Genomic DNA, 26,562 nt, shown 5'->3' on the forward strand with positions numbered 1-26,562 from the left:
GCCCAAAGAGTTTTTCGAGGATAAGAACTTTGTACGTTTTAAATCATCTGCTGGAAAAATTGAGCTTGATTTGATTAAGATCCACCTTTTCCTTTCCCCCGTCATTTAAGGAGAGGTGCCTTTAAGTGCCTCTAAAACCCTTCTTCTTTCACAACACTTAACCGCCCAGCAGACAGAATAAAAACGACTCCACTCACCACTTCAGATATGTAGAATTTAAACAGGGGAGGAAAAAGTCTTTGAGTGTAAATGTTTTCATTTTTGTCTGCGTGGACACGACGTATCTGAACGCTGTGTTTCATTTTGTGTCTTTGCTTCTCTTCTTTTTTGAGCTAGTGGGGATGGACTAGATTTTCAAGCAGCTCAACGTGCGATTCAACCCTTGAGTGAGGCGGTCGCGTAAACTCACGGGCTGCATGTCGTTCATGCTGTTCGGCAGCTCTCTCAGAACCAGCAGCAGGTCAAGTTGTGTGCTCAGGTAGGGGATGTTGCACATCTGCATCAGAAGGGAAAAGATTGTGAGTGAATACAAAGGAGATTGTCATTCCATGTGCTCAATCAGAATCATCTAAAAAAGCAGTGATGCAGGGAGACACAGTTGTTGGATGGCTGCAGCTTGTTCTCACAGACTCAAGCTCTTTGGCAGAATTACCTGAGGTGCTGTGGGCCTGTCAACAGGCTGATTTAACAGAGAAACCTAAGGCCTGACACTTTGAAACGATTGGCTGAGCTGCCTACTCAACCTTTGTGTCGGCGCTAACCTCTAATAAATCACTCCATGTTTGCAAACCGTCTCGCTCATGCACAGCTACCATCTCCGAAAAGCCAAAGAGCACATTGTGTGATGGATAGTTAAAGAAAGGTGTTAAGGATGAGTGTCGTACCGTGTAATGATTTGGCTTTAAATAAAAAAGCACCACGCTCCTCACATTGTCACATTTTCTGATACCTTTTAAATTTCCGAAAGTATAATCGGTTTATTAACTCATAACAAATGTGTTCTGTAGCATTTCAGCGTGAGAATTGGTGAAGTGACTGAAAAATGCAGAGGAAAAACACCAAGAGTAAGTGTTCACCTCTTATCTTTGAAGTTTCAACTGATGGTCTTTCAGTATCTATTCACTGCAGTGTTTGAATACCTGCTGCTGTAGTTGACAGCATTAAAAAAAAGAACTGTTAATGTTGCCACAGGAGGCATATGCTTCCAGAATTAGGCCGATATGAGTTTTGAAGGCACCCTGACTCTTTAGGAAACATGTTGTTGTCAAATATTCCCGAGATGTAACGTGCTGTTACGTCTCTTGTAGCCTGGAGCCAAGCTGCACACAGGTCAGACGACTGCTGGGTATGCTGGAGGGTGATAACCACATGAATGGTAAGAGCTTGTCATGACACCCATAGGGTGTAAATTAGAAGACGGGTGAATGGAAACTCAGCAAGCACCTCTAAAAAGAAAGTGCTGTATGAGCACAGGCTAAATTTGATTCCGCTGCGGCCGTGAGTCATCTCAAAAATAGAGTTACAAGGTTAACTCGGCAATCCCAGTCCTATTCTGATATGAGGAACTATACCTCCATCATGTACTGGTCCACAATATGCAGGTCTGCCACGGGGCCTTTGTGGGATTTGTACATTTCCACATCATCCACGGTAGGGACATACCTAAAACATGAAAACACACAGTATCAGTGTATTTGTTCCATGATAGTCATTCAAATAATAATGTGTTTGTTTTTCAAAAGATGCTTCACATGAACACCACTTTCTACTCAGAGTCACCACTTCACACTCTGGTGCCCTCAGTAGGTCACCTGCCAAGTTTGAAGCCTGGCAAGTGACCCTTTCCACGATCATGCCAGGAGAAGACAGACGAACAGAATATCCTTTGGTGTGTGTGTGTGTGTGTGTGTGTGTAAAAAAATTATTTTTCAGGGTTAAGACCTGGTTCTAGGGTTAAGGTTAGAATTAGGTTTAGGTTAGGGTTAGACACTTGGGCTAGGGGTTGCATTATGTCAATGAATGTCCTCACTATGAATGCTATACAATGCTATGTGTGTGTGTATTATTTTGTGGGTATCTTTGTGAGGAACAAAATACGTATGAACCACAGAGAATGAGGACATTTTAGGAAAGGAAAATAGGGACATTTGACTGGTCCTCACATTCTGTCACATCCTTAAAATTTAGGGTTAGAATTGGGTTAGGGTTAGGCATTTAGTTGTGATGGTTAAGCGGGTTAACTTAAGGTGATTTCTACAGTATCTCTTGCATTCCTCATCCTCAAGGACGAAGTCAGCACTGCGCACACTGGTGTCCCCTGTCAGTCACTTACAACGTTGAAACCCGCCAAGTGACCCGTTGGACAGTTATGCACTTTTACAGAAGACAGATAGACAGACGTTCTTTGAATTTATAGATGGATAAATAAAGTAATAAATAGCAAAGTGATGTGAAGTAAATGTTAAGTTCATTTGTTTAGTATTTGCTCAGAAAACTAGCACTTCAGTGAATGTGAGTTACACTTCACAGCTCCATTTCAGGTTCTTGTAAGTTGCTGGTGGTTGTTCTTTGTATTTACACATCCAGCCTCTACAGAGGTGCGCTCTCATTCATTCAGACATTCATTCAATGTCGACCTTGTGAGTAAATACAATGGACCTTTTTTTTGGTTCGCTGTGTTTTTTTTGTCCCTCCACCAAGTCCTGAGGGCTCTTTAGCTGCTAAATGTTTCACTGCGTTCACCAGCTGCTTGATAATTGTGTCTGTGTGTTGTTCAGTGCTGGGCAGGTGGTGCATAGTTGGCGTTAAGAGCTTTTCGACTGTAAACAGCTGTGGTCGAAAACAGTGCTGATGACAGCAGCGAGTGAAGCAAAACAGTGAAGTTCAGGGCAATGAAATCAAAACTACAGTAGTGACGGAGAACGAGGGGAGAATCACAGTCTGATGATGTATCATCCATTTACCCAGTCTTGTATAAAGTACCTTAAAGGGATAACTGAGTAAAAGTATCTTACTAGGAAATGACTTTGGTAGAAGTTGAAGTCACTTCTTAATAATTATTACTTAAGTATATGACATTTATTGGACTTTAGTATCAAATGTAATTTTCTGATATACAATGTGCTTAAGTTTTAGAAGTAAAAGTATAAAAAAGTGAGGAGTTAGGATTGAGCCATGGTGGCTCAGTGGTGGGGTGAGTTGTCTTTCAACTGGAAGGTTGTGGGAAAACTGGCAAAACTATAGTGAAAAGCAGCTCATCAAGACCATTACCAACTCCTCTTCTTCTGATTTTATTTGGTAGTAACGATGATAGTTAGAGGTAATGTAGTGGAGTAAAAGTCAAAGCTGCTAGAAATATAAATAACAAAAGTACAGATACTTGAATTTTGCGCTTAAGTAAAGTCATTTGTACTTTGTTACTTTACAACACTGCCTTTCACATTATCATAATTTCAGTCATATTTAATAAAAATATTTTTAAAAAACACATACATCCAATAAAAAATAAATCACCAGAAAGGATTAATAAAATATGGCAGCAATCATAACTGTAAAGAAAATCCTTCCACAGCCTCTAAACATTTTATTGCTATAGGTAAAAAGGATCATGCTGAAAATGAGAATTTATGGCTTATGGAAAATCTGTGAAGTTACATTTTAGCCCTACAATGCTTTAGGTGGATATTTTTGCTATTTGGTCAATAAGAACACCTTTATTTATTATTATCTCATTTATTATTTATGCAACAAATCATAAAAAAAAAGTATAGACATGTCGACCTGTTTTTCCCTTTTATGTCATCACATGTTGACATAAGGCTCTCTGCCTATAGGACTGAAGCCATGGCAGTGAATTCCAGTGACCTGAAGAAAGGCTAGTGATTAAAAGCCAAGTAGCGCTGATGGCCCTCGTCAGCTTCTATAAAACAGCGAGACGCTGATGGGAACAGCCATTTACTCACTTGCACTGAGTTTGAACCCCGTCATCTTAAACCCGACCTCCTCCCCCTCCTCCTCCCCCTCCTGTCATCTCCATGCATTTCTGACCTCAAACCAAAGGCATTCACTTTTTCATGAACCAGGCAATGTGCCACTGGAGAACCACCGGTCATTAATATTGCAGCTGGGAGTAGTCCTTTCAAGATTGTATTCCTCAGGCTTATGCCACGGCACATTAAAATATATATTACGTTTTCATAGAATAAATAAAAACCCTCCACACAGTACATTAGATCACTCTCTCCTTCCAGGAGGTCAGCGTCCAGGGCCACTGAGTAAACTGCAGGTAAGAATCGGAAAGCATTTCACCTGCTTTGAGTGTTATATTCCTGAGGGCATGTCAATAGTTTCCATCTCCACAAATAACCCCAGATTAAAGTTTTATTCGTAAGCTGCTCTAGTAAAAGGTTCTGGCATCTGCTCTTTAGTATTAGAGCGCTGTGAGAACTTCTTTGCAAACCTTACGTCTTCCCCACGAGAGCTGAAAGTGGTTCCCCCATTTAACATGGTCCTGACTGTCCCATGCATTCACGTCCCTCACTAATGATTTGTCTAAGCTGCCAGAATCCAAAGGTTCCGTCTCCGCCAATTTGTAAACAGACATGAAAAGACCACGCGACTCGGGCACAAAAAAAGTTTCTCCACCTCAGCTGTGACACAGTGAGGGATTAATCAAATCAGTGTTTTTCTGGCACAAAGTCTTACCTCCTCAGAGACGTGATGTGCTCATCAGACAGGCCTCCGTCTTCCTTGTAAACAATGAACAGTTTGTCCTTCAGCTCTCCCGGCTGCACGGGGAAACTTTTGAGAAAAATGTCTGGAAGAACAACAGATTAGAGGAGGAAAAGTCAGAACACTCAGTGGTACATGAAAGACAGATGCTCTTCTTATCCTGTGATGAAATTACTTTAAAATATAAAATAAAAAAATGTTGTGATGACAAAGGGCCCTTTGCTTAATTACTTTTCCCTGAAATGTGTGTGGGAAATGTATTCATTTGCCTATCAAGTCCAAGCTTATGTGATGTTTGTTTGTTTTTAAAATGCTTCTGCATAATTCAGGAGCTGAAGGGAGTGTTCATTAAGAGCCTGCTTCAGGAACTGATATGATGGATATTTAAATTTTACAAAATATCGGTACTCTTTTTTATTTGCGTGGTTAACCCTTAGAACACAGAGCATTTAGGCTGCTTTTTTTTTTTTAGGTTAAAACATATACTGAGGCTATAAGAATGTGCAACATAGAGTGTCCTACATCCTCTTTTTCCAGCACAACCTATAGGCAATCTGATGACATGTGTTCACCAACTATAAGAAACACATCTGAGCAAAAAGTACTAAAATCTTTTAAAATCAGACTGAATTTGTGAAATATGGAAATACATCACATTTCAATGTTCGCTTGGCAAATTATTATGAACAAAAGTAAAAGAAAAACAGTCACTGTTTTTGTCAATTCTGCACAAGTATCGCTACTCTTGTTTTTTTTTGTTTTTTTGTTTTTTTTCAAAGTAAAAGTAAAGCCTGAATATGTGACTTAGAAACACACACCACAGGATGTCCATATAAGGACTTGTGTATTATTCCCACCGCAATTTACAGAGGGTGCACCAGTGGCACAGCTCTGTGCCGCGTGTCTAACCCAATTGGGCAAATGCAAAATACAACGTTGTATTTGTGTCAGTATAAGCATTTTATAGGTATGAAGCTTTATCTAACACGTCTCCAAATCCTTGACATTAATGCCCTGCGGAAAAAATAATTTATGATAGATTTGAAAATGAGGACAAATCACCTCGAGAGTGAGAGTGGTGAGCGTTACAGGGCTGTTGTGTTTCGTCTGGTCGACAGGAAAAAGAAAGAAAAAACAAAAGTGCAAATCAAGCCCTTTGTTGACTGGCTCTCAGACAAACTGAGTGTTGCCCTGGCAAATTAGAGTATGGAGATGAAGAGTGAGTCCCATTGTGTGCAGGAAGCGTACTTTTAACATTTACAGTCATTAAATTAGCAGCATGCACTGACGCTCTCAAGGTAAACAACTGTATTAGAGAGAACACGTATTCAGAGACCGTGACGGGACGTTTTACACAACTTCTGTTTGTTCATCTCCTCTATTTTTGTACTTTTAAGAGGAAAAAAAACTTTTTAACCCACTACCGTTGTGTGACAAAAGTTCAGAGAAATATTTAATTCATCTCAGTCTAAATGTATTTATCTACTGGCCCGTAATAGCTGCAGCCTCTCACCTGAACACCAAAATTATTCAGTGCTTTCCAAAAAATAAATATACTAGTCAAACTGGAGTCTAAAATAGGACTAGATTAATCATTTCACAGCACCTCAGGCTTTTTCACCAGTTGGAGGCCAAAACCACAGAGTAAGGAACCTGCTCCACCTTGCACAGCCACTGCAGGAATGATAATGTATGACTCTTAGTGGCAGCTCTTACTTACAATATGCCTTAAGTATATTATTGTTGAATTAAAACTTCCATTCATATGTAGGAGTGTGGATACGGACCTTTTCCAACTTCCAATACGGATATCATCAAATGAGTCAGTGTCACACAAGCCCATCTTTGCATCACTCTTCAATGAAAGCATCAATGTGAGCTACAATCTTGTTGTTAAAGGTCTGTCGGTGATGGGGTCGAGCACTTACACCGCTGATGTTCATGCTTATTAGCAGAGGAAACCACTGCACAGTTCAACAGTCATACAACCATCTGTCTCAGCTTGTTCTGGATGAAGTGAGAGCGGCAGCGTTCTTGAGTTTGTTTGTTAGTTATTGATCATATACTTGATACGTACCCTATATATAAGATTTTTATCTAAGACTAACTGCTGAGCTGGTGCTGAGCTGAAGACGTGCCGCGCTTTAGAGGAGGTTTGAGGTGATAAACGTGCAAAAAACAAAAGAAGAAGAAAGAATAAGAAAGAGCACAGCAGGGGTGTGAGTGTGGATGTGGTTTCTTTGTGAGATGCCAAGATCCTTGGGAAGTCCCTGTGTTTTTTGTTTTTTTGTGTGTAAACAAACAGAAGTCACATGTGGTCTGATTATTTCTCATGTATTTTACTCCAAAATTTAAATAACCTGTTTGCATATTTCACTTTAGTGGTATTTCTTTTTTATTGCAGTGCAATTACTCTGAGCCATAGTTGTTATATTGCAGATCAAGATAACTTCAACATTCATTCATTTATTTGTATTTTAAACAAAAATTGCATCGGTGAGAAAACTAAAATATTACAATCTAGGATTTCTTAATTTTTTGTACTTCTATTTTCTGATAATACTTAACTACTTTTACTACGTTTCTTTCCGTATTGCTTCTTTTACTTTGGTACATAATCCACTCTCCACTAGACCTGAAATGTCACTTTGGACAGGCTTCAAATATCAATATTCTTCTAAAGTTTGCAGAAGGATGCATGAGTTGCCGCAGGCTATTGACACTCGGCATTTCTGATACAACCAACATTTCCAGGTCAGGGAGGAGCACACACTTTAAATGCTGGTTGTTGCTTAGATCTCAATCCATATTTAATAAATGTGTAAACTCTAATTATGCTGCCTGTCTGCACATTTATCTGATTATATATATAGCAGACGGTCACCACCACTGGATCACCCCTGTGTCTGTGTCTCCTGTATAGGAGCCGTGACAGGGAGACTCTGAAATCCTCTCCCATGGCGTAAGTCTTGAAATATAAAAGCCGTGTTTAGTTAATCAAAAGTGAAAAGTCATTAGATGAGAAATAGAACATGTTCCACTTCACGACAGCTCAGCATGCACAAATGTGACACTGCATTGGGGGCACACTGCCCCCTGCAGACACATGAGGAACATCCATCCCATCTACCAGTGTCATTAGATTTTCAAGCATTACTTTAAAGAGAGCTAAATATACAAGAATATTTCAACCACATTCATTAAAATGGGCACTGAAAACAATCAGATATTAATAATTTTTCTGGGAAGATCCTGCCTTCTCTTTCTATGTGGTGCTTCCCTCTAGTGGTTGAGCTTATTTCACACCACGACCTCTATTTCATTGAAAGCCTGTATTTAACTTAAACAAAAGGAATGGCTTTTCATTACAGCGTGGCAATACACACTCATTTTTAAGTGAAAGTTATTGTTAAGTCCTATCTTCTTCTTTTCTAACTGCTAAGAAAAAAAAAAAAAAAGATTACAAGTTTACTGCAGACAATATTTATAAGCATCTTTGCCGCATCACTTGTTGAACTACTTACTGAAATTGTGTGCAATCTTCTCGTTGAGCATGATATGCTGGGTATTACTCTGCTCTGACACAACAAATGTCCCGGGATCCTTAACAGCAAACTGCTCGTACAGACGTGATGTGTTGATTTCAATGTTCCGGGCTCTTTCTTGCATCCAGAATGATTTTGCAAACAACTAAGAAAATGAACGAATGCACGTCGGCGTTGTTAACATTATAAAAGAACAATGCGGAAAAGACAAATACACAGTTAAGAATAATGAAAGCTGAAATTCACCTTTCTGTCTGTGATAAAAATAATGAAAACAAACAAAAACACACTAATGAGACCCTGTGATGTCTGAGGAACTAAGTTTAGAAAGTAAAGTGGTTGTGTTACCTTGCTGTTGCCAACTGGGTCCCAGTGAAAAGCCCTGGTGCGTGTTTTGCTTGAAATTGTGGTTCTGAGGGGTAAAGGTGGCGGGGCAGGAATGTATGGAGGTACAGGCACTTTGACAGGTGACAAGCCTGATTTATTTTTTGGAGGCTCTGGGACTGTGGTGGAGGATGTGATGGGAGTGTGGGAGGGCGAGGGGTCAGGAGAGGCCACTGGCAATAAAGGAGCAGCACAGGGTGAGGATGGTGACTGGGCACGAGGTGAAATATCAGGTCCAACAACTTGAGCTGTGGCCTTCTCAGTGCTGTGAGGTTCAGGAGGAGGTTTTGTCTTATCACATGATAACTGACCTCCACTGCTGGAGGTGGGGTCCGCATTTGCATAATCAACTGGAGGATAAATAGGAGTTGTATTCCCACTGGTTGAGCCACCACTTGACTCTTGATCCTCATTCGAATCCTCAATGTCTTCGCCTATGCTGATACTTCGTAGAAACGTTGTTTCCACAAACGCTTGTTCGCCCCTGGACTTCCTCTTCCAGTCTGAACACAGCTTGTCAATGGCACTAAGCCAAGCGTCTCGCTCCTGCTGGATGGCCCTCTGGGTGGTGGTATGATCACATACAGGAACTTTGAATCTGGAATAAATCAAAAATATGAACTCAGCATCCCTTATTTGCTCAGTCTGGTAACTTTAAGTGAGAATTAGTGACATCTAATGGTGAGACAAATGGAAGCCTCCTCTTTCCTTGTCTCTTTCCTTTCCTAAGCACATCAGGGAACTACAGTGACCTTCCCATACCAGTAAGGATGTCATTCTTTTTCATTTTTGTAATAATCTTCTGTTTTAAAATACAAAACAAATGCACTGGCAGATTTATCCCTTTGGGCTGCTGTGGAATCATGGCACCGCAACATGAAAGCCTCCACTTACACTTAACAAATTAATGAGTAGTATATTCAAAATCTCCCAGAAAGCGGACATAATGTTGGAGGACCACAGGACCTTTAAACCTATATCCATCAACTGCATCAAGACGTAAGTAAGAGACTGAAGTTAAGGCAGCAAATAAACAGAAACATCTGATGTGACATCGTCTATGTGCTTAATCCTTATTCCTTAATCTCACTCACTGGTATTGATTTTTATGTGTGACCAGGGTGAATGTGTCTGGGCTGTGAGGTTTCTGTACGCTGGTATCTCCGTCTGACAGATGAATCACAGTCGACATGGGCACAGCAGACGTCACCTCGCCATCCGCGGGGCCTCGACTCCTGAAGGGCACCAGTGTTAGTTGGCCCGGGTGAAGCTGGACCTCATACCTGGAACAAAAGTACAGAATACTCTATCATGTAGCCTGCAACATCGGCACCTATACGCCTTGTTTATAGAATATGCAGTAGTTTACTTTAAAACTTGCACTAGGTTTTATAGAAAAAAAACACATATTTGCAACAAGAACACCAACGGGAATCAATCAAACTGTTAATGTTGCTGCAAAATCACCATAATTAAGAGCTAACAAGACAAAAATAATGATTGTTATTGAGAAAGAAAATCAATAACATTCTGCAAATGTATTTGGCCGTATTTAGCACAGTCCTGATTTATAAGAAGCTAAATGAGAGTTTGAACACTTAGCCTCCAATCATCACAGCCGCACTGCAATAAGGAAACATTCGTACTTCACCCATCTGAAAGACGCCAGGCCTCCTCTGTGTAGTAACAAGATGCCTTCACGTAGGCTCTGTGATGCCTGAGGCTGCTGACGAGTGTCTGCATCTCCCTCTTCATTATCACAGTATATGTTCCCATAAATGATCTGATTAACAAGCTGCATCATCTGTACAAAACAAAAGATATATATGATATAACATTTCATATATAACATTCATAAATGTATGATATATAGAGAGAGAGAGTTGGGCAGGGTTAAAAGGTGTAGAATTCACCTTGTGTTTGTCCTCCAGTGACCTTGCCTCCAACTCATAATCGTGATGTCCTTTAAAGGAAATGGTGAACTTGGAGCCGACTCCATCATCACAACTCTTCACGATGGAGAAGGGAAGCTGTCGCTTGATGATTCCTTTCTCGATGCTGCACAGCATTTTGGTGTTGAAGTCGATCTGGGTGGTCACAGTGATGAAGTGTTGAAGTCAGTCACTTAGTTGCCTGTTTGTGAGCTTTACTATAAATCAAAGTGGGCTGTATATAATACCTATATAACAGTAACAGCTCACCTCAGCAGCACCTCTCTTTACAGCGCCCAAATTAATCATAAAGGGAGGATTCACTGAATGACTGCTGTATTAGACTAAACTATCAAGAGCCACTTTACAACATGTCAAACCACTTATTTGGTGAAATATTGCCACATGAATTGAGTGGGATGCCACAAAATGTCCTGCGGTGCCACAAGAGGGTTGTCATTTCTTAAGAGGTGGATTTCTATGAGGCTTTTTACGAAATAAATCACTTAGTTGATCAACTGACATAGTGAATTTGAAGAGTAACTTTGGCACACACAACAATTAGCGATAGTGAATTGTCCTCTGCATTTAAAACATCCTTATTACACACCAGTGGTAACACACATAAGTCAGGCACAGGAGCAGTGGGCAGCGCATATCTGAAACTGGGGTATTAGGTGCCTTGCTCAGGGACATACCAGCCCTTGACCCTTCCCAGGATTTGAACTAGCAGCTTTTCCGGTTACTTTCCATTTGGCCATGTTATTATATTTAACGGAAACTAAAATAAAGAAAACCTTTCTGTTAACTGAAATAAAAATAAAACACATTTGTGATGTAGATAGTATATGTGTGATTATTGTTACTATTATCACATTATAATAATTATTATACATTATTTATGTTGTTATGTTCACGTGTGTCTTTAGTCGATGCACATTTTGCACTTCAGGCTCATTTCTTTTAGACTGTAATATTTGATTCAGGGATGGTTGTTTACTTGCCCTAATACATTTTTAAAATGACAACTTTTGGTTTTTATTAACCCTAACCCTTTGGCCACAATACTTATTATGAACACTAAAACAAACTTTAAAAAAAAACATTAGCAAACCCACTCTAAAAACAAAAAGTCAAAATAAAAACTAACTATAACCTTGGCTGCCCATAGTGCAAACCCTAAGGTCAAATTTATTTTATCAATTATATATTAACAGCCTCAGCTGTATTGTCACAAAGTCAGTATATGTCATTTTATGTCTGAGGAAAATGCTCAGGAAATGGTAAATATTATGTCTGTAAAATGTTTGCAGTGTCTTTCTGAGCGTGTTAAAATGCTGATCCACATAGCACCGTCCTCATGCCCAACCTTTGCAAACTTCCTTCTAACACTATTTCTTTTGTTTTCTTTTGTTTGTGACTCACCTGAAAAACCCGCTTCTGCCACCTGTATCGACCGTGCTTAAGGACACTGAAGTTGTACTGTGAGGATTGTTGTTCCTGCAGACATAAAAAAAAAAAAACAATCAGATATAAACACTCAACGGAAAAACACCTCAGCTAATTAAAGCTACCGTCTCCATAATTGCTTTATGTCATGGGCAAATCATGAAACAGAATAATTTTAAAAAACCATCTCGCAGGCTGAGCAGCTCACTAAAGGGACGGAAGAGAACATGTGTGGGGAACAATAATTTAAAAGACGGGTTTTCTCAAGCTTCACTTCCAGGCAGGTAATTCACAGAGCAATTAATGATCAAATTAAAGTCTTTAAATGGACTTCAGGGCAAAGATGCTTGAGTTGGAGTCATGAAAAGAGTTGAAGGCAGGGAGAAACGTGCACCTACTATGGCATTTTACAAAGTTAAAAAGAAATCACACAACTCTATATGTTTATGACAAAAAAATAAAAGAGTAATTTACAAAAAACTAGCATCATCATCCATTAAAGTGATAAACTGATGCAGATTGTATTAGGGATGTCTGTTGGTGTTTGTTTGTCTGTGTTTTCTTCACTGGCAGCCATGTTTTCACTGAGAGCAAGCATGTCTGTCTATAGTTCCAGGCTCAGGAGGCCAGCAGGGGGCGCACAAGGTGGCAATGTGAGGATCAGCTGTAGAGACACTGAAACTGGTTTAAAATTGATTGGTTTACCTCTTCAGACGGACACTGCTGCTTGAGCAGCTGACGCCGGTCCCTCCTTGCCAGGTTCAGAGCATCTTCAATAGACAACTCTCCGTTCTTCACCTTGTTCATGATGCTCAGCTGCATCTCATTGCTCAGCTGAAATGAAAACATCCCAGTAAATAATATACAATAAAATGTCCGAGAATATACAGTACAACATCCTTGTGTTTTGGTAAAAAAGATAGCACTACTACAAAAACCAAAAGTCTTTCATTTGGCTGTTGTGCTGTGTTTTGCTTCACACTGAGCGACTGCAGAGATGTCCTTATACATTTAATAATAAACCTGAAATCAAAATTCCCTTCACAGAGTGAGAATTAGATCCTGGAATTGCATGAGTCAGTCTCAGGGAAATTGTCTCACGAAACCACTGTGCGTAAAGTACAATCTACACACATGCTGCAACAGGAACACATTTCATTTCTGTGTAGATACAGTAAGTGATCCTGCTGTTGGAAATTACCAATAACTAGGAAGTCAAGTTGAATTGAGGAAGTAAAAATGCTTGAGAGACTCCCACTGACTTTACCAAAACTGACAGAGAGTGAAAGGGCTGTTTTCTGTAGAACCGAGAAAGCGGTTGTTATCCAATGACGCATAAGCTCAGGCATTGATTTCATGGTTTCATAAACAGGTCAAATGAAGCGAAATGAATTATTTTTTGTGTCTAAGTCCTACCTTTGGCAAGTCCTCTGTGAATTTGTCCATTCTGTAAACACTGTCTTTCTTCTTTGAGCCTAAATTTGACGTCATTGTGTTGTAGATTTTACACAAAAACCCATGCAACTGTTCAATCTCTTCATCGACTGCCTTAAAGATTTAAGGATGGTGACGTTTCCTCATGCAAAATGTGAAAAGATCTGCTTTGCTCAAGAAGAAACAGGAAAATCACTGTGGTTTAAATGAATTCCCAGTGCTACCGCCCTCTTTTAGTTCAGATTACATTCTTCCAGGTAAAGCAGTCAATGGCTCTTTGGCCACACCCATGAAAACACAGCTTTCTGCAGAGCAGCATTTCCAGTCTGTTTACAAGTCTCCACATGCAAGGCAATGTATGTTATCCAGCCCCCTTTTATCCAGGAGAGAAAAAAGCCTGTGGCCCACATGGCACACATACTCTTATTTATTCATTTATTTATTTAAAGCAACACAATCTTATAAATACTGTCACTGTTTTCCAAGGTATTTCTATTCAGTGTTTAACCCTTAGTGATCACACGGCACGGATCTGTGCCGCAGGTGCACCCATGGTACAATTGGGTTGGACCTGCAGAAAAATGCACACAGGATCACAAAAAGAAAGGAAATTAAAAGGATTAACTGAACAAGAAAGAGGCAGTAAAGCAGCATTAAGGATGAACTGAGCTAACCCTAAACCTTTTCTTCACCTTAACCTTCTTCTTCTAATGATTATTTTCAGCAGGTTGTACACTGGGAGGTGTAATGCTGATGAAATGCTAAAACTCCATTAATGGCAAGGTAATGAGTCTTTTCAATATTGAAAATTGCTTTAAAGGAAAAATTATGAAAGGTTATTACTGGCTGATCTTCTGTTGAGTTGATAACATGGTCACTTTGGTCACTTTTGGTCCCTTAATTGAAAGCCACTTATTTCTGACAGAGGGCCGCAGAGAGTAATAATCGTGACCATTCTGTCTCCTACTCCTTTTTCGACTCTATAACCATGTTTTCTTTACAGATACTATCACAGGCTTCTTTACCATGACAAACCTTTAGATCTAAATCTTTTTCCTGGCCAGTGTTTCTTGCCAGTTTATCAGACGTCAACTCCAGACTGTCCAGGGACCCACATAAATATTATTTTACAGCCAATTTTCTCAGCCCTGAAAAGGCAACTTAAGATTCCAACAACCAGGTCCGTACCTCAATGCCAGGAGACACAATTACACTGTTTTGTACAAGTTGCCTTATGTGAGGTAAAGTAAATTGGATTTATTCCTATTATCCTCCAATTCAGCAACCTTTGAATAGGCATTTTACAGCAGGTTTCACAGATGTTATTCACCTTTTGATATTTAATAATTACATTATCTGCATGGGTCTTCCATGTCAATGTTTCTTCCATCCACACAACCGGGAATTTAAAGACCTTAACTCATTCTAGATGACAACCACAAATTGATAAACTCCGTGCAGAGAATTCCCTTTTTAGATAAAAAAAAATCACAAACTTCATGAAATCGTAAATCCACCCAGCACGTCTGCATTACCACTTCTTCTTCTTCTTCCCCTGCCTTTGATCTACACAGATCACAGGCAGTGGCAGAAACATTCAGCATTCACACAGTGTTTTTACGTCATTCCAGACAGACATTCTTGACCTTTCACTAATCAAGAATAATCATAACTCTTGAGTCATGAGAGGATTTGAATGCTACTTTTTGATGTAAAAATCTGTCTGTGTAGGGTTGGAAACTGTGGAAACAAATAAAGGTTGTTTGGAGAATCTTTTGTGAAAATGTGGAAAAAACATGGTTGTAGTATTTGCCATCAAACACCACAAGAAGATCAAGGAAGACGAGTAGAAAAGAAAGAGAGAAAGAAACAAAACAGCTTTAAACAGAAATAAGGGGAGACCACTACAAAGTAACCAACCTATGATGTAATATATAAGAGTTCAGCTGTAGAATCCTTTGATATGTGGTTAGGCAGTAATGCAACATCGCAAATGTCAACTGTAAAACACAACCAACATTCATCCATGGGTGCTCTAAAATACCGAAGTAGATAAGAAACAAACACGCACAGTAGCAGCAACCAAAGGGAAGAGTTTGGTGTGTCTTCAGAGATGAAATCCCAAAAAAGTGTTTCCCTTTTACATGAGGTCCTTATGGAGGGTTTGTATCACAATGCAGTCCTCAGAGTTAAGGAAGTGGAGTTCAAAACCCACACGATCATCCTCCGTCGCTGCAGTCCTTACTTCCGGTGAGTTGCTTACTAATATGTGCTGTACACATGTGTGTTGATTTAGTGGTGAAATATAGTCCCCAACAAATGTACTATCATTTTGCTCAAAACTACAGTGCCCAGCTGCTTTAGGAAATAATATCGAGTTAATTTACTAGTGACAACAGTCAGATTAACAACATTATGCACAAATTATAGATAATGGTGACACACAAACATGTTGTGAAATGGCAACAATAGATAGCACTAACTTTCATGTGCACTCCAACAGGTTGCATGTTTTGTGTGTAATGGTTTCCTCTGGGGAGAGTTTGGATGAGCAGAAAGTGCAAAATAGAGACCAACAAACATACGTGTGAACTGTATCCATCACACACGAGGTTTGAGGGAAACATTGCTTTTCATCAGTGTTTTGTACACAGTAGACAGTTTAAGTGAATTTAACCTTTATTAAGGAAAATCCCATTTAGATCCTAGATTAGAACCTCTTTTTTCCAAAGGGGTCCTGGCCACAACAGGCAGCAGCAAACGAGAAACTCAGTTAAAACACAAGTAGAAAACAAAGAAAACAGATTAAATGTATAAGCAAATTATTCATAATCACACCGCTGGTTTAGCTTCAGTCCTGCACCCTCTCTTCCTCTTTCTTTATCAGTGGTACATTTAGACTCACAGCAGGAGTTCTGCTTATTTTTCTGTCCTTCTTTTACATCTGTACAACAGAGCTTTTTTGTGTGTGTGTTTTCATCGAGAGATGAAAAGGCACATTTGCGGAACAAAGACATCTCAGTTAGCCATCAAACCGAAGGCAGTAATGTAGGAGGAAGTGCAGTTACTCATGAGTGAACACGTAAATTGCTGCTGCTTTGAGAGTTTTTACATCGTTTCAGTCTTTGGGGTGGATTATGGCTCCAGTGCATCATTGAGCCATATTTTTAGACACACAGACCCCCCCAAAAAATCCTGAACAGACTGAAGAGAAAATGTTTTCAGTCTTATTCCTTACTTCACTGTATTTTTTATTTTTTTTCACATACAAGAGGATAAAGCTTTACTTTACACACAGATTAATTGTTATGCACTACAGATTTAGGGTTTGGTAAATTGCAGTGCTTAAGTTAAATTAGCGTATTTGGGTTTTCTTAAAAAAAAAAAGGCCCCGTATTTTTTATTCATTACGGCAAATATATTTAATGAACAGAACTTATTATCTTGCACATTTCAAACATAATCCTCAGTACACCCAATTTTCAACATCTTTAAATGTATTTTTTACACAGCAAACCTTGAATCACATCACTGTTCATGTCTTAAAGAAAAGCTTGAACTCTAATCTTGTTTTCCCCCCCGCTGTGCTTCTATCCTGACTGACAGAGCTCTCTTCAAGTACCAGTCGACCTCAGACAACATGGTTTTTGACATCTCCGACCTGTCTCCCAACTCAATGCAGCTCATCCTTGAGTTTGCATACACCGGCTCTGTTAACGTGAGGAAGGACAACGTGGAGGAGTTAATAATAGCTGCTGATATGCTTAATGTGATGGCTGTCGTTCAAGCCTGTGCAGATTTCATCAGTGAGCAGCTCTGCCCAGAAAACTGCATTGGCATCTGGCGGCTCACGAACGTCGTCAACTGTGACCTGCAGCAAAAGGCCCACCGCTACATCACGTGTCACTTTGAGCAGGTTTATCTCTGCGATGAGTTCCTGCAGCTCTCTGTGCAGGAGCTTGTCGGGATCCTCGATAGAGACGAGCTCAACGTGAAGATGGAGTTCATTGTGTTTAAGGCCGTCAGTCACTGGATTTCCCACAAACCCGAAGAGCGAGAGAAGCACATTGCTTTGCTTTTGTCTAAGGTAATCTGCCCCAGTGTGTCGTCCATTCTGACCGCGCATCTTTATCATTCAGCAGCTGCTGTTATCCAGACTGTCTAGACGAAAACTACATGTCAACTTCAATTCTGATTCACTTTGAGTGTAGACTAATAATAACATTTAACTTTGACATTGTAAACCTCTGAAAATATTCAATATACATAATCTAAAATGTTTTATTATATATATATATAAACATATATATATATATATATATGTGTATAGAGAGAGAGAATATACAAAGTATAAATAATGCTATAACACATTTTCTCTCCTGAGACAGGACATACCTGTAGCTAAAAACTGAACACAACAAAAGTCTGCAGCTAGAATTAGCCCAGCTGTAGCTAGCATGAGGTGGACATGAACCTACCCCTGCAAACACAAAAGCTCAGTTTAAGAATAAGGCTCCAGCTAAAGTTAGCCACTGGGCTAATTTCAAATTTAAAGTTGAATAACAGACAGTAGCTTAAGGTAGCCAAACTATCACCTGTAAGATAAGCTAGCGTGTGGAAAAGTACATGTGTGTGTTAATTTGGTGGTGAAAATATAGTCCCCAACAAATGTACTAATACTTTTGCTCAAAACTACAGTGCCCAGCTGCTGTAGGAAATAATATCGAGTTCATTTACTAGTGAGTTAAAGTACTGAACGACTGGACTATCATGCGGCTTTTTCTGTGTGGGAAGCAAAGTCTCACAGCTGTTCAGCCTGTGTGGTGTTTGCATGTTCTCTCACTGAGTGGGTTCTCTTATGAGTAGTTGTTTGTCTCTGTATGTGATACAAAGTGACGACCTGTTCTGAATTTATTCCTCCTATCAACCAGTGTTATCTCTGACCCCACCACCACTGTTAGTCAATATGTTATAGCTTAAAGATGGATGGAAATTGTGGCAAATACCATTAAAAGATACATTTTAAGTAAAATTATCATTTTGTCGGTATGGAAACTTGACTGCATAGTGATAACCATACTCTGTCCTCTTGTCTTTGTGTAGGTCAGGCTGGCCTTGACAAGCATGCGATGCATTTACGTTGACGTGATGTCCAATGAGCTGGTGATGAACAACACTGCGTGCCAGAAAATGGCAAGTGATGCCATCAAAACCATTCAGTACAAAATCAGACAAAAACCCTCTGTGTTTGGTTTCCGCAATGTTTTTGCTCGTCCTCGTCTGCCCAATGCCATCCTGTTGGCCATTGGAGGCTGGAGGGGCAGCAGTCCGGTGTCAGACATCGAAGCATTCGATGTCTGTGCCGGCCGCTGGTTCAAGGTAGTACATAACCTGGACCGTCCTCGGGCCTATCACGGCACTGCCTTTCTCGACGGCTACCTCTACTGTATTGGCGGCATTGACCAAATGGAACGTTTCAACACAGTGTGCAGGATGCACTTGAGGACACAGACCTGGCAGGAGGTGTCATCGATGTATTATGGCCGCTGCTACGTGTGCACAACAGTGTTGAACGGGTGCATCTATGCTCTGGGAGGCTTTGATGGCTACTTTCGACTCCACAGTGCCGAGTGCTACGCACCCAAAACCAACCAGTGGAAATGTATTGCAGAGATGCACTTTTCGAGGAGCGACGCCAGCTGCACAACTCTTCATAATAAGGTATGTGAACTGAGGATGCCAAAGCCTGTGCTACGTTTGGTCACACATCATTTCAGTTTTCTGATGCATGTGACCGGAATCATCTGCCACAGATACTAAATCTAAGTTCATTCATTCCACTCTCTTAAAGACTTAGTGAGGGCAACAGTGTTGCACTTGCACTTGTATTTAACATTTATGCTTTATCACTTCATACATGTGATTGCTATGAATGGTTTTGTATTGTTTTGTTGTTGATGAATCCCTTTTTGTTGTGTGTCTGCCCTGTTTATATGCAGGTATGCATTGTAAATGAGAATTGGTTCTCTTTATTTATTTTACCTGGTTAAATAAAGGTCAAATAAAAAAATAAAAAAATAAGAAATAGTAATGAAAGGGCCCTCGCGTCCCCACGCAAGTCGAGGAGTGTAGCAGTTCCTCGACCGCACTCAACAGTCTTCACTTTTATTTGTCAATCCCTAAAGAAAGAATAACGTTATGTGTTGAGGGTCAGTCTCTTGTGTCACTTATAATAGTTTTGAGAGCCCCTGGTGCAACACACGGGTCCGAGCCCTCTGCCAATATCACATATTCGCCAGAACCTGACCTCCATGCAAAGTGTCAAGCGTTTTTATGCATGTTAACCCCCTCAAAATTGACCACAGTGACATGTATCATGTGTATTATTACACTGTTATATCACCTTTGTTGTAATATTGATGCATATTGTGAAATGATTTTATTTAAGACAGAAAACACCAGTTCAAACCATAACCTTACCTACACTGCCTGTCCCTTTTCTCTGCAGATTTATGTCTGTGGTGGATATGATGGTCATGGCAGCCTGGAAACAGCTGAATGTTACAACTCAGAGACAAACCAGTGGACAATGATTGCCCCCATGAACAGCAAGCGCACTGGACTTGGAGTCATCGCACATGCAGACCTGGTCTATGCAGTACGTACATGAAATGCTACTGACAAGAAGGTGGTTAGACTTATTTGGTGCCTCGTGTGTATAATTTAGATTACTGTCCCAAAAAATCTGCGCAAACATTATGTAATATCAGGGACATTGACACAGGGTTGCTGAGAAATCTGTTCCATCATCCTTTTTCTACCACAGATTGGTGGCTGTCAATCCTCCATCCGTCACAGCAGCGCAGAGGCCTACAACCCCCAGACCAACACTTGGAATGTGATGTCCTCCATGTCGACCCCACGGAGCAGCTTTGGCCTTGGAGTGATCAATGAACAGATCTATGTCGTTGGTGGTTTCACCGGCCCCAGAGTTAGCAACAAAGTTGAATGTTATGACAAAGACCTCGATCGATGGTCACTGGCGTGTGGTATAAAGAGATTCCGCACAGCGCTGAGTTGCTGTGTGGTTTACGGAATCCCAAACATAGCCGACTTTATAGTCCCTCGTGACTCCCTGCCGCTTATACATTTGGACGACAGAGCAGTGGTGTCATGAGTCATTGTTTAGCACTATAGTGCCCTGTGCCAAAGTTCACTATGGCAAAACTTGTTAGCAAGTGCAAAAGAGCATTTTATTTTCTTTCTTTGGTCGTACGCAGCCAAAGAAAGTAGTGTTACACTGAACAGGAACTTGTCAACAACAAAAGTGATATGAATGTGTTATTGAAATCATCTCATTTTGCACTGAATCACCTTCCTATCTCATCTCAACAAGTGAAGTAGGCACCGAGCAGTCCAATCTGCAGCAGCACCAAGCGTTTTGAGTTCTTGTGATGACATCACGTTGTTTCAAAGAGAGTATTATACAGTATTTTAAAAATACATAAAATATTTCATTCTTTTTGATACAAAATATGAAGGTATTTTCATTATCTCAATAAAATACAAATGACAAAATATTTTTTTTGTATTTAAAATGTGTATTTGAAATGCATGTATCAGAAATACTGCCATCCTTTGGTTGTCATGGAAAGTTTTCCCTTACGTTATGTTGTCACAACCTTTAGGGAAGCATTTGTAGAACCTTCTTTTAGTTGCATCAGCATAACATATGACATCATTTGGTACATATTGTACTCGTTTTATTATTTTTACACAATCTGCACATGAGCACTCTGCAGTCATTGATGAATGAACAGGCAAAGGTTTTATTTCAAACAAAATAAGATATATACAAAATGAAAATACAATCAAGTAGAATCAGAAAAGTTTACTTATGAAACACATTTGGAAAAAAAAATGCAACAAAAATAGAAAACATAAAAGGCTCTCTAGGTGTGTGGGGAAAAGAATCTCATATCTAGATTTCTTTTAGATATGATTATTAAAAACACACCAACACAGACAAAAAGAAGCTCATTTTGTTACATATACATTATTTACACTAACAAGAAGTTGAACAGGTGTTCCTAATAAAGTGGCGGATATATTGAGTATATTGTCATCTCTCTGCTTCTTTTGATCAACATTCTTGTCTGAATCAGCCACTGCTGTTTTGTTTTTTTCTGGAGTGCGATCACAGCACTGTTGTGTTTCACCTTCGTCTCAAACTGGGTATTTTTGAGGTATGAATTTACAGGAAATGGTCAAGTAAGAAACAAAATCACGTGGGAAAACCCCCCGCGCGCGCAACTCCTCCCTGCAGATAAAACAAGAGGAGAGCGAGGCACTGAAGAAGAAGAACTGCAGAAGCTGCGGATACATAGTGCGACTGTCTGATCAACAAGCTGCTGAGATCGATCTTCAAGATGCATCTGTTGATAATGACGGGGATGATTATGATAATGGTGAGCAGCTGATTTATTTATGATGTTTTTACTGGTGTAGAAAGAGTTGTTACAGACCTGACTGGTCACATTGTAACAGCAGCTGTTATGGTGTTGTTATTATGTAGATGTTGTTGTACAGTGTCATTGATTCTTTTAGGTTATTGCTATGTCGTTGTCTTCGTGTAGTTTGTATAAGACACGTTATTTGCTCGGTCATGGTTGTAAACACGTCTGTACGATCTTTTTCACACTTTCAGTTTCGTTTTCGTTGGGTGTGTGTGTGTGTGTGTGTGTGTGTGTGTTAGGTTTGGAATTGTGTCTTTGTCTCCTCATGAAAACACTGTCATCAAGTATCAAATACTACAAATTAATTCCATTTTAGCATGAAAGACGTATTTGTACAGAGATAGATAATGGATTAGACCCCCATGGTTCTCAAACTGTGGTGCGTGTACCATCAGTGGTACGTGAGTGTCCTCTGGTTGTACCTGGAGGAAAATCAGAAATACTATTCTACTTATACCAGGGTATGTGATCGGAGTGGAGCTGAGGAAAGCGAACATCGAACATTAGATCAGTTAATAGTCTTAAAAAATCCTGAAAACATGCAATAATCTCCAACATCTAGCAAGGAAATTTCTAAAATCTCAAGATTTAACAGAGGAGTCTGGCGTATTTAGCGACACCACTGCTATTGCGAGCTGAATCACAACCCCTTGCTGCCGTAGAGTTATGTTAACTATGGCTCTGGTGTGTCATTTAGCCAAATCTTTGACACACTTTAACAGACCTGAACAGTCTTTACTCCATTATTCTTTTCTCCATTTTTGGATTGAATAAGTTCACAGACACTATATTCTAACATAATGAGAACTGTTAAGAGGAGAAACTCTCATTTGCTTGACATGCACTTTAACCTTTTCAGCTGGGATCCTTAGCACACACACATACTCCCTATGTGACTTACTTCTTGTGCAATATTGTCATTCTCGTGCAATATCATTTGACTTACACCAGTCATGTAATAACAAAATGTAATTTTTTCTGATGCTATACAGTTTGCACACACTGCGCTATGTTCCTATGCTGCTATGTGAATACTTTTAGTTATATTTTTATGACCTATTTTATTTAAAAAAATGTTATTGTACTCTTCTCCATCTGTATTGCACTTTGTGAAGCCACTGAAACAGAAGTTTTTTGTGTTGTCTAAGAAGGAGTAACGAAGACAGTTGCACCTGCTGTCACTGAGTTTCAGAGTGAAGACCTGTTATGTTTGGTACTTTCCGCCACACCCCTCATTATCAGGACTGAGGAAGTAAACTGTCGCAAAGAAACCCCCACCACTACACAGAAGACGTGAGACCAAAATACTTTGTAGTTACCAGAAGTTTCATGCTTCTTGTTTTGCAGGGGAAGACCGCTGCTCAGTCCCATTGTGATCCAATAACTCAGTATGAGAAAGCTGGCCAGTGCTGCCGAATGTGTAGTCCAGGTATGCAAAATGATTCCCATTATAATGAAAATGTGTTTTAATTAACGCTGATGTATTGTCATCCCTTGATTGTTGGATTGTACTCACTTTTGAACACTTGTATATTGAGAGGTTGGGTCTCATTCACGGTCAGACCCAGGCCCAGTTCTGTGGGAGCAGGGGCATTAAGAGATGCTGATGTGTCACTAATTGCTAGACTTTAAGAGTCGGAAACAATTTATTTAGACCTGGTATTAACATTTGTCCAGGTCAGTATGCGTAACTGCGTTTTGTAGTTCATATTAGATAAACACAGTGGGAGATTATCCAGGTCAGACATGTTGACAACAGCAAGAGAAAGTCTTGGACATCCAGGTGAGCGTGGGTGGCACCTGGGTGGCACCTGTAGGAGGCCGCTGTGTTCCCAGTCCCACATGGGCTCACCTTGACATTATCTACATCCAATCAGGGAGCTAAAAGAAGATGTTCTGGGGTGACATTAGTGGATATTTACATTCTTACAGCCCTTCTAGAGAATTTTCCCGAGTTCACTCTATGTCTGGAAGCAGGGTATGAGTGTTCTTTAGGACTGTGAGCTATAACATGCACCATCGTATCCATCTAAAACTAAAGCAATAGATTCTAATGACCTCAAAATTTGAATTTGGGAATTGAGCAGGACAATTACATGGGTCATTTTCCTCCATGCCAAGAGTTGTGTCTGATCAAATATGTAGGAAATGTGTGTATACAGTATTTAATTCCTCGAATAGCCATTCACTTGAAATAACAGTAAAATCTGGATTATATGGAAGACTAAAATGGATGATGAAATTTCTCAAATAGCATCTCCACTTGTACCAAAATACACTTCCTTTTGCTTTCAGTTTGATTTCCATCCTGTTGCTCACAGCACATCAGAGGACATTTTTTTTAAAGAGTTACAAGTGTTTTTTCTTTTACTAACAAATGACAAGGTGCAGCTATAGCCAGAAGTAGAGCCAGAACAATTAGAAGATCCATTGATTTTTTTTCTCATCTAAGTTCAATTGTTTCATTTGATTTCCAAACCAATTTTGAGGAAATAAAATCAGACATTCTCTGAATAATGTAATACCAACCATTAACCCAGGAGAAACAGACAATACAACAAGAAAATCAGGACGTTTGAAACAATCTGGCTCTTTATAGATGATGTTACGAGATGCTTTTAATAAAGATGGACAACACGTCTTCACTCCCTCCTATAGTTAAGAATGAAACCAAGTTTACCAGGTGCTTGTGAGGTCATTTAGACTCTGCATCGTAATGATATGGAGTGGTGATGGGATCATGTCAATATTCCTGCTCAAACAAACTGCAAATACATCCCAGTTGTCAATCATAACAACCAAAATGTCTGGACTCATGAACACAAAAACCTTTTAGCAAAGAAATGTAGGTTCGTTATTGTCCCATTTACTAATATGACAGGCAGAGACCTGTACAGCAAAGGTCATCATCATGTCTGTGTTTTACAAACAATATACGGAGCCTTTTAAACTGCACAGAAAAGGCGTAATAGATTAATTGCACTATATGTTATAGGCCTGCAACTATTATACTATTATTATTTTCTTAATCGATTCATCTGTCCATTATTATCAGTGTTTCTCAAACCTGGAAAAGATGATATTCTCAAATGTCTTGTCTTATCCAAAAACCAAAACATATTCAGTTTTAATAAATTTGTTGTTATATGGAGCGGAAAAATCAGAAAACTTGCTTTTAATTCCTAAAACACTCAGACCAATTCATCGATTTTTAAAATAGTTGATGATTCATTTAGTAATTGATTAATAATTGAGTAATTGTGTCAGCCCGAATACATTGTGTATTAATATCAAGCATCACTGTGTATTGCAGGTACTAGCATGTCAGCGCAGAGCACTTGTTTGGAGCCTCAGTGCACAGAATGCGGGGAGAAAGAATATCAGGATAAATACAACTCTGAACGCCAGTGTCACCGTCAGCCGTACTGTGACCCCAGTAAGTCACATAAGTCACACAGAATCATCTTTTTCCACTTTGAGTCATGAATTTACATTTCTTGTTAGTGTTGCAACTGGTTTCGAACTTTTTTTTTTTAGATAAAAACTTCCAGTCCTCTACTCAAGAGAGTAAGAAGAAACGAACCACCTGCCTGTGTGAGCTGGGGTTCCACTGCTCCAGTGAAGCTTGTTTAACCTGTGTGCCACACACAGCCTGCACACCAGGACACTGGGCTCAGTCCACGGGTACGACACAACGCCATGAAAACGTGTCTTGTGTTTTGTTGCTACAAACATAGGTGACTAAACCTTTTTTTTTTTATTATCGTGGTTGAATTTCAGGCAACCATACCCATGACACAGTGTGTCAGAAATGCCCGGAAGGCTCATTTTCTACTAGCAACTCATGGAACAGTGTCTGTACCAAATGGACAGAGTAAGTATTATAAACTGCAACATTCAGAAAAAAAACATTTATAGAAAATCTATTATTTTGGACTTAACAAGTCTTATTTATTTACCGTAAAATTTCGGCCTATTGAGCGCACCTGACTAAAAGCCGCACCAGCTAAATTTTAAAAGAAAATACATTTTGTACATATATAGGCCACACTTGAATATAAACCGCAGGTTTTCATGTTGTAACCAGTAGTGGCGCCAGGATTCAATCTCTTATCAAAGGACTTTGTTAATGAATGCATTAACTTTATGAATGACGAGTGAGTGCGCGTGACTAGCACTGAATGAACACTGAATGATGCATCCGTGATCACGGACAAAAGTGGGCCCATGGTTGCAAAATGAGATATTTACACCGAAAGACATTACACAGAAGTTTTTCGTTGTTGTTTTAATTAAAACAACGTGATTTAAACACGGGGTGAACATGCCTGCATGTTTAGAAAATAAAAATAAAACACTGCACCAACACGACAGTAACACGCCTGGTTAGAAAAGAAAACACTTGAGTCTACCAGAAAAGTCATTAGTCACTATCTTCATCTTCTTGCACACTAAAGTCTTCATCTTACATCGGTACATCTATATACTATACTATGACTTTTTTGCATGATTTTGGACGAAATACTATACTGTGACTTTTTTGGCCGATTTTGGACGACATACTATACTATG

The 26,562-nt window shown here is 39.6% G+C and overlaps 3 protein-coding genes across 3 annotated transcripts in view; 2 read left to right on the forward strand and 1 right to left on the reverse strand.

Annotated features, from left to right (window-relative positions):
- The window catches only part of LOC122776963 (formin-like protein 13), a 27,701-nt gene extending 13,964 nt beyond the window's left edge, over positions 1–13,737 (reverse strand). The window contains exons 1-11 of the mRNA XM_044037805.1: positions 13,457–13,737; positions 12,746–12,874; positions 12,017–12,091; positions 10,574–10,747; positions 10,307–10,464; positions 9,755–9,943; positions 8,625–9,258; positions 8,256–8,421; positions 4,705–4,816; positions 1,572–1,662; positions 410–496 (exon numbers count right to left, since the gene is read on the reverse strand). Of these exons, the coding sequence (XP_043893740.1) occupies positions 410–496; positions 1,572–1,662; positions 4,705–4,816; positions 8,256–8,421; positions 8,625–9,258; positions 9,755–9,943; positions 10,307–10,464; positions 10,574–10,747; positions 12,017–12,091; positions 12,746–12,874; positions 13,457–13,531 (1,890 nt within the window). The 5' untranslated portion in view covers positions 13,532–13,737. The remainder of the gene's footprint in view (positions 1–409; positions 497–1,571; positions 1,663–4,704; positions 4,817–8,255; positions 8,422–8,624; positions 9,259–9,754; positions 9,944–10,306; positions 10,465–10,573; positions 10,748–12,016; positions 12,092–12,745; positions 12,875–13,456) is intronic.
- LOC122776964 (kelch-like protein 10) lies at positions 1,332–21,016 on the forward strand. Its single transcript, XM_044037806.1, has 7 exons — positions 1,332–1,375; positions 9,595–9,954; positions 14,199–14,257; positions 17,081–17,561; positions 18,578–19,195; positions 19,983–20,132; positions 20,301–21,016. Exons 3-7 carry the CDS (start codon positions 14,250–14,252, stop codon positions 20,649–20,651), a joined length of 1,608 nt encoding a protein of 535 aa, XP_043893741.1. The 5' UTR covers positions 1,332–1,375; positions 9,595–9,954; positions 14,199–14,249; the 3' UTR covers positions 20,652–21,016.
- A 779-nt stretch (positions 21,017–21,795) lies between these two features.
- Positions 21,796–25,868, forward strand: cd40 (CD40 molecule, TNF receptor superfamily member 5). The gene is made up of 5 exons (XM_044037810.1): positions 21,796–21,942; positions 23,338–23,419; positions 25,304–25,426; positions 25,528–25,674; positions 25,771–25,868. The coding sequence occupies exons 1-5, from the start codon at positions 21,904–21,906 to the stop codon at positions 25,866–25,868; spliced, it is 489 nt and encodes a 162-aa protein (XP_043893745.1). The 5' UTR covers positions 21,796–21,903.
- The last annotated feature ends 694 nt before the right edge of the window (positions 25,869–26,562 follow it).

Source organism: Solea senegalensis, linkage group LG11 (assembly GCF_019176455.1).
Source record: "Solea senegalensis isolate Sse05_10M linkage group LG11, IFAPA_SoseM_1, whole genome shotgun sequence".
Lineage (NCBI taxonomy): Eukaryota > Metazoa > Chordata > Actinopteri > Pleuronectiformes > Soleidae > Solea > Solea senegalensis.

Coding starts and splice junctions, on each gene's coding strand:
- LOC122776964 (XM_044037806.1), top strand. Junction 17,562..18,577: donor TTGCTTTGCTTTTGTCTAAG/GTAATCTGCCCC, acceptor GTCTTTGTGTAG/GTCAGGCTGGCCTTGACAAG. Junction 20,133..20,300: donor ATGCAGACCTGGTCTATGCA/GTACGTACATGA, acceptor TTTCTACCACAG/ATTGGTGGCTGTCAATCCTC.
- cd40 (XM_044037810.1), top strand. CDS start 21,904: ATGCATCTGTTGATAATGACGGGGATGATTATGATAATG. Junction 23,420..25,303: donor CTGCCGAATGTGTAGTCCAG/GTATGCAAAATG, acceptor TGTGTATTGCAG/GTACTAGCATGTCAGCGCAG. Junction 25,675..25,770: donor ACACTGGGCTCAGTCCACGG/GTACGACACAAC, acceptor GTTGAATTTCAG/GCAACCATACCCATGACACA.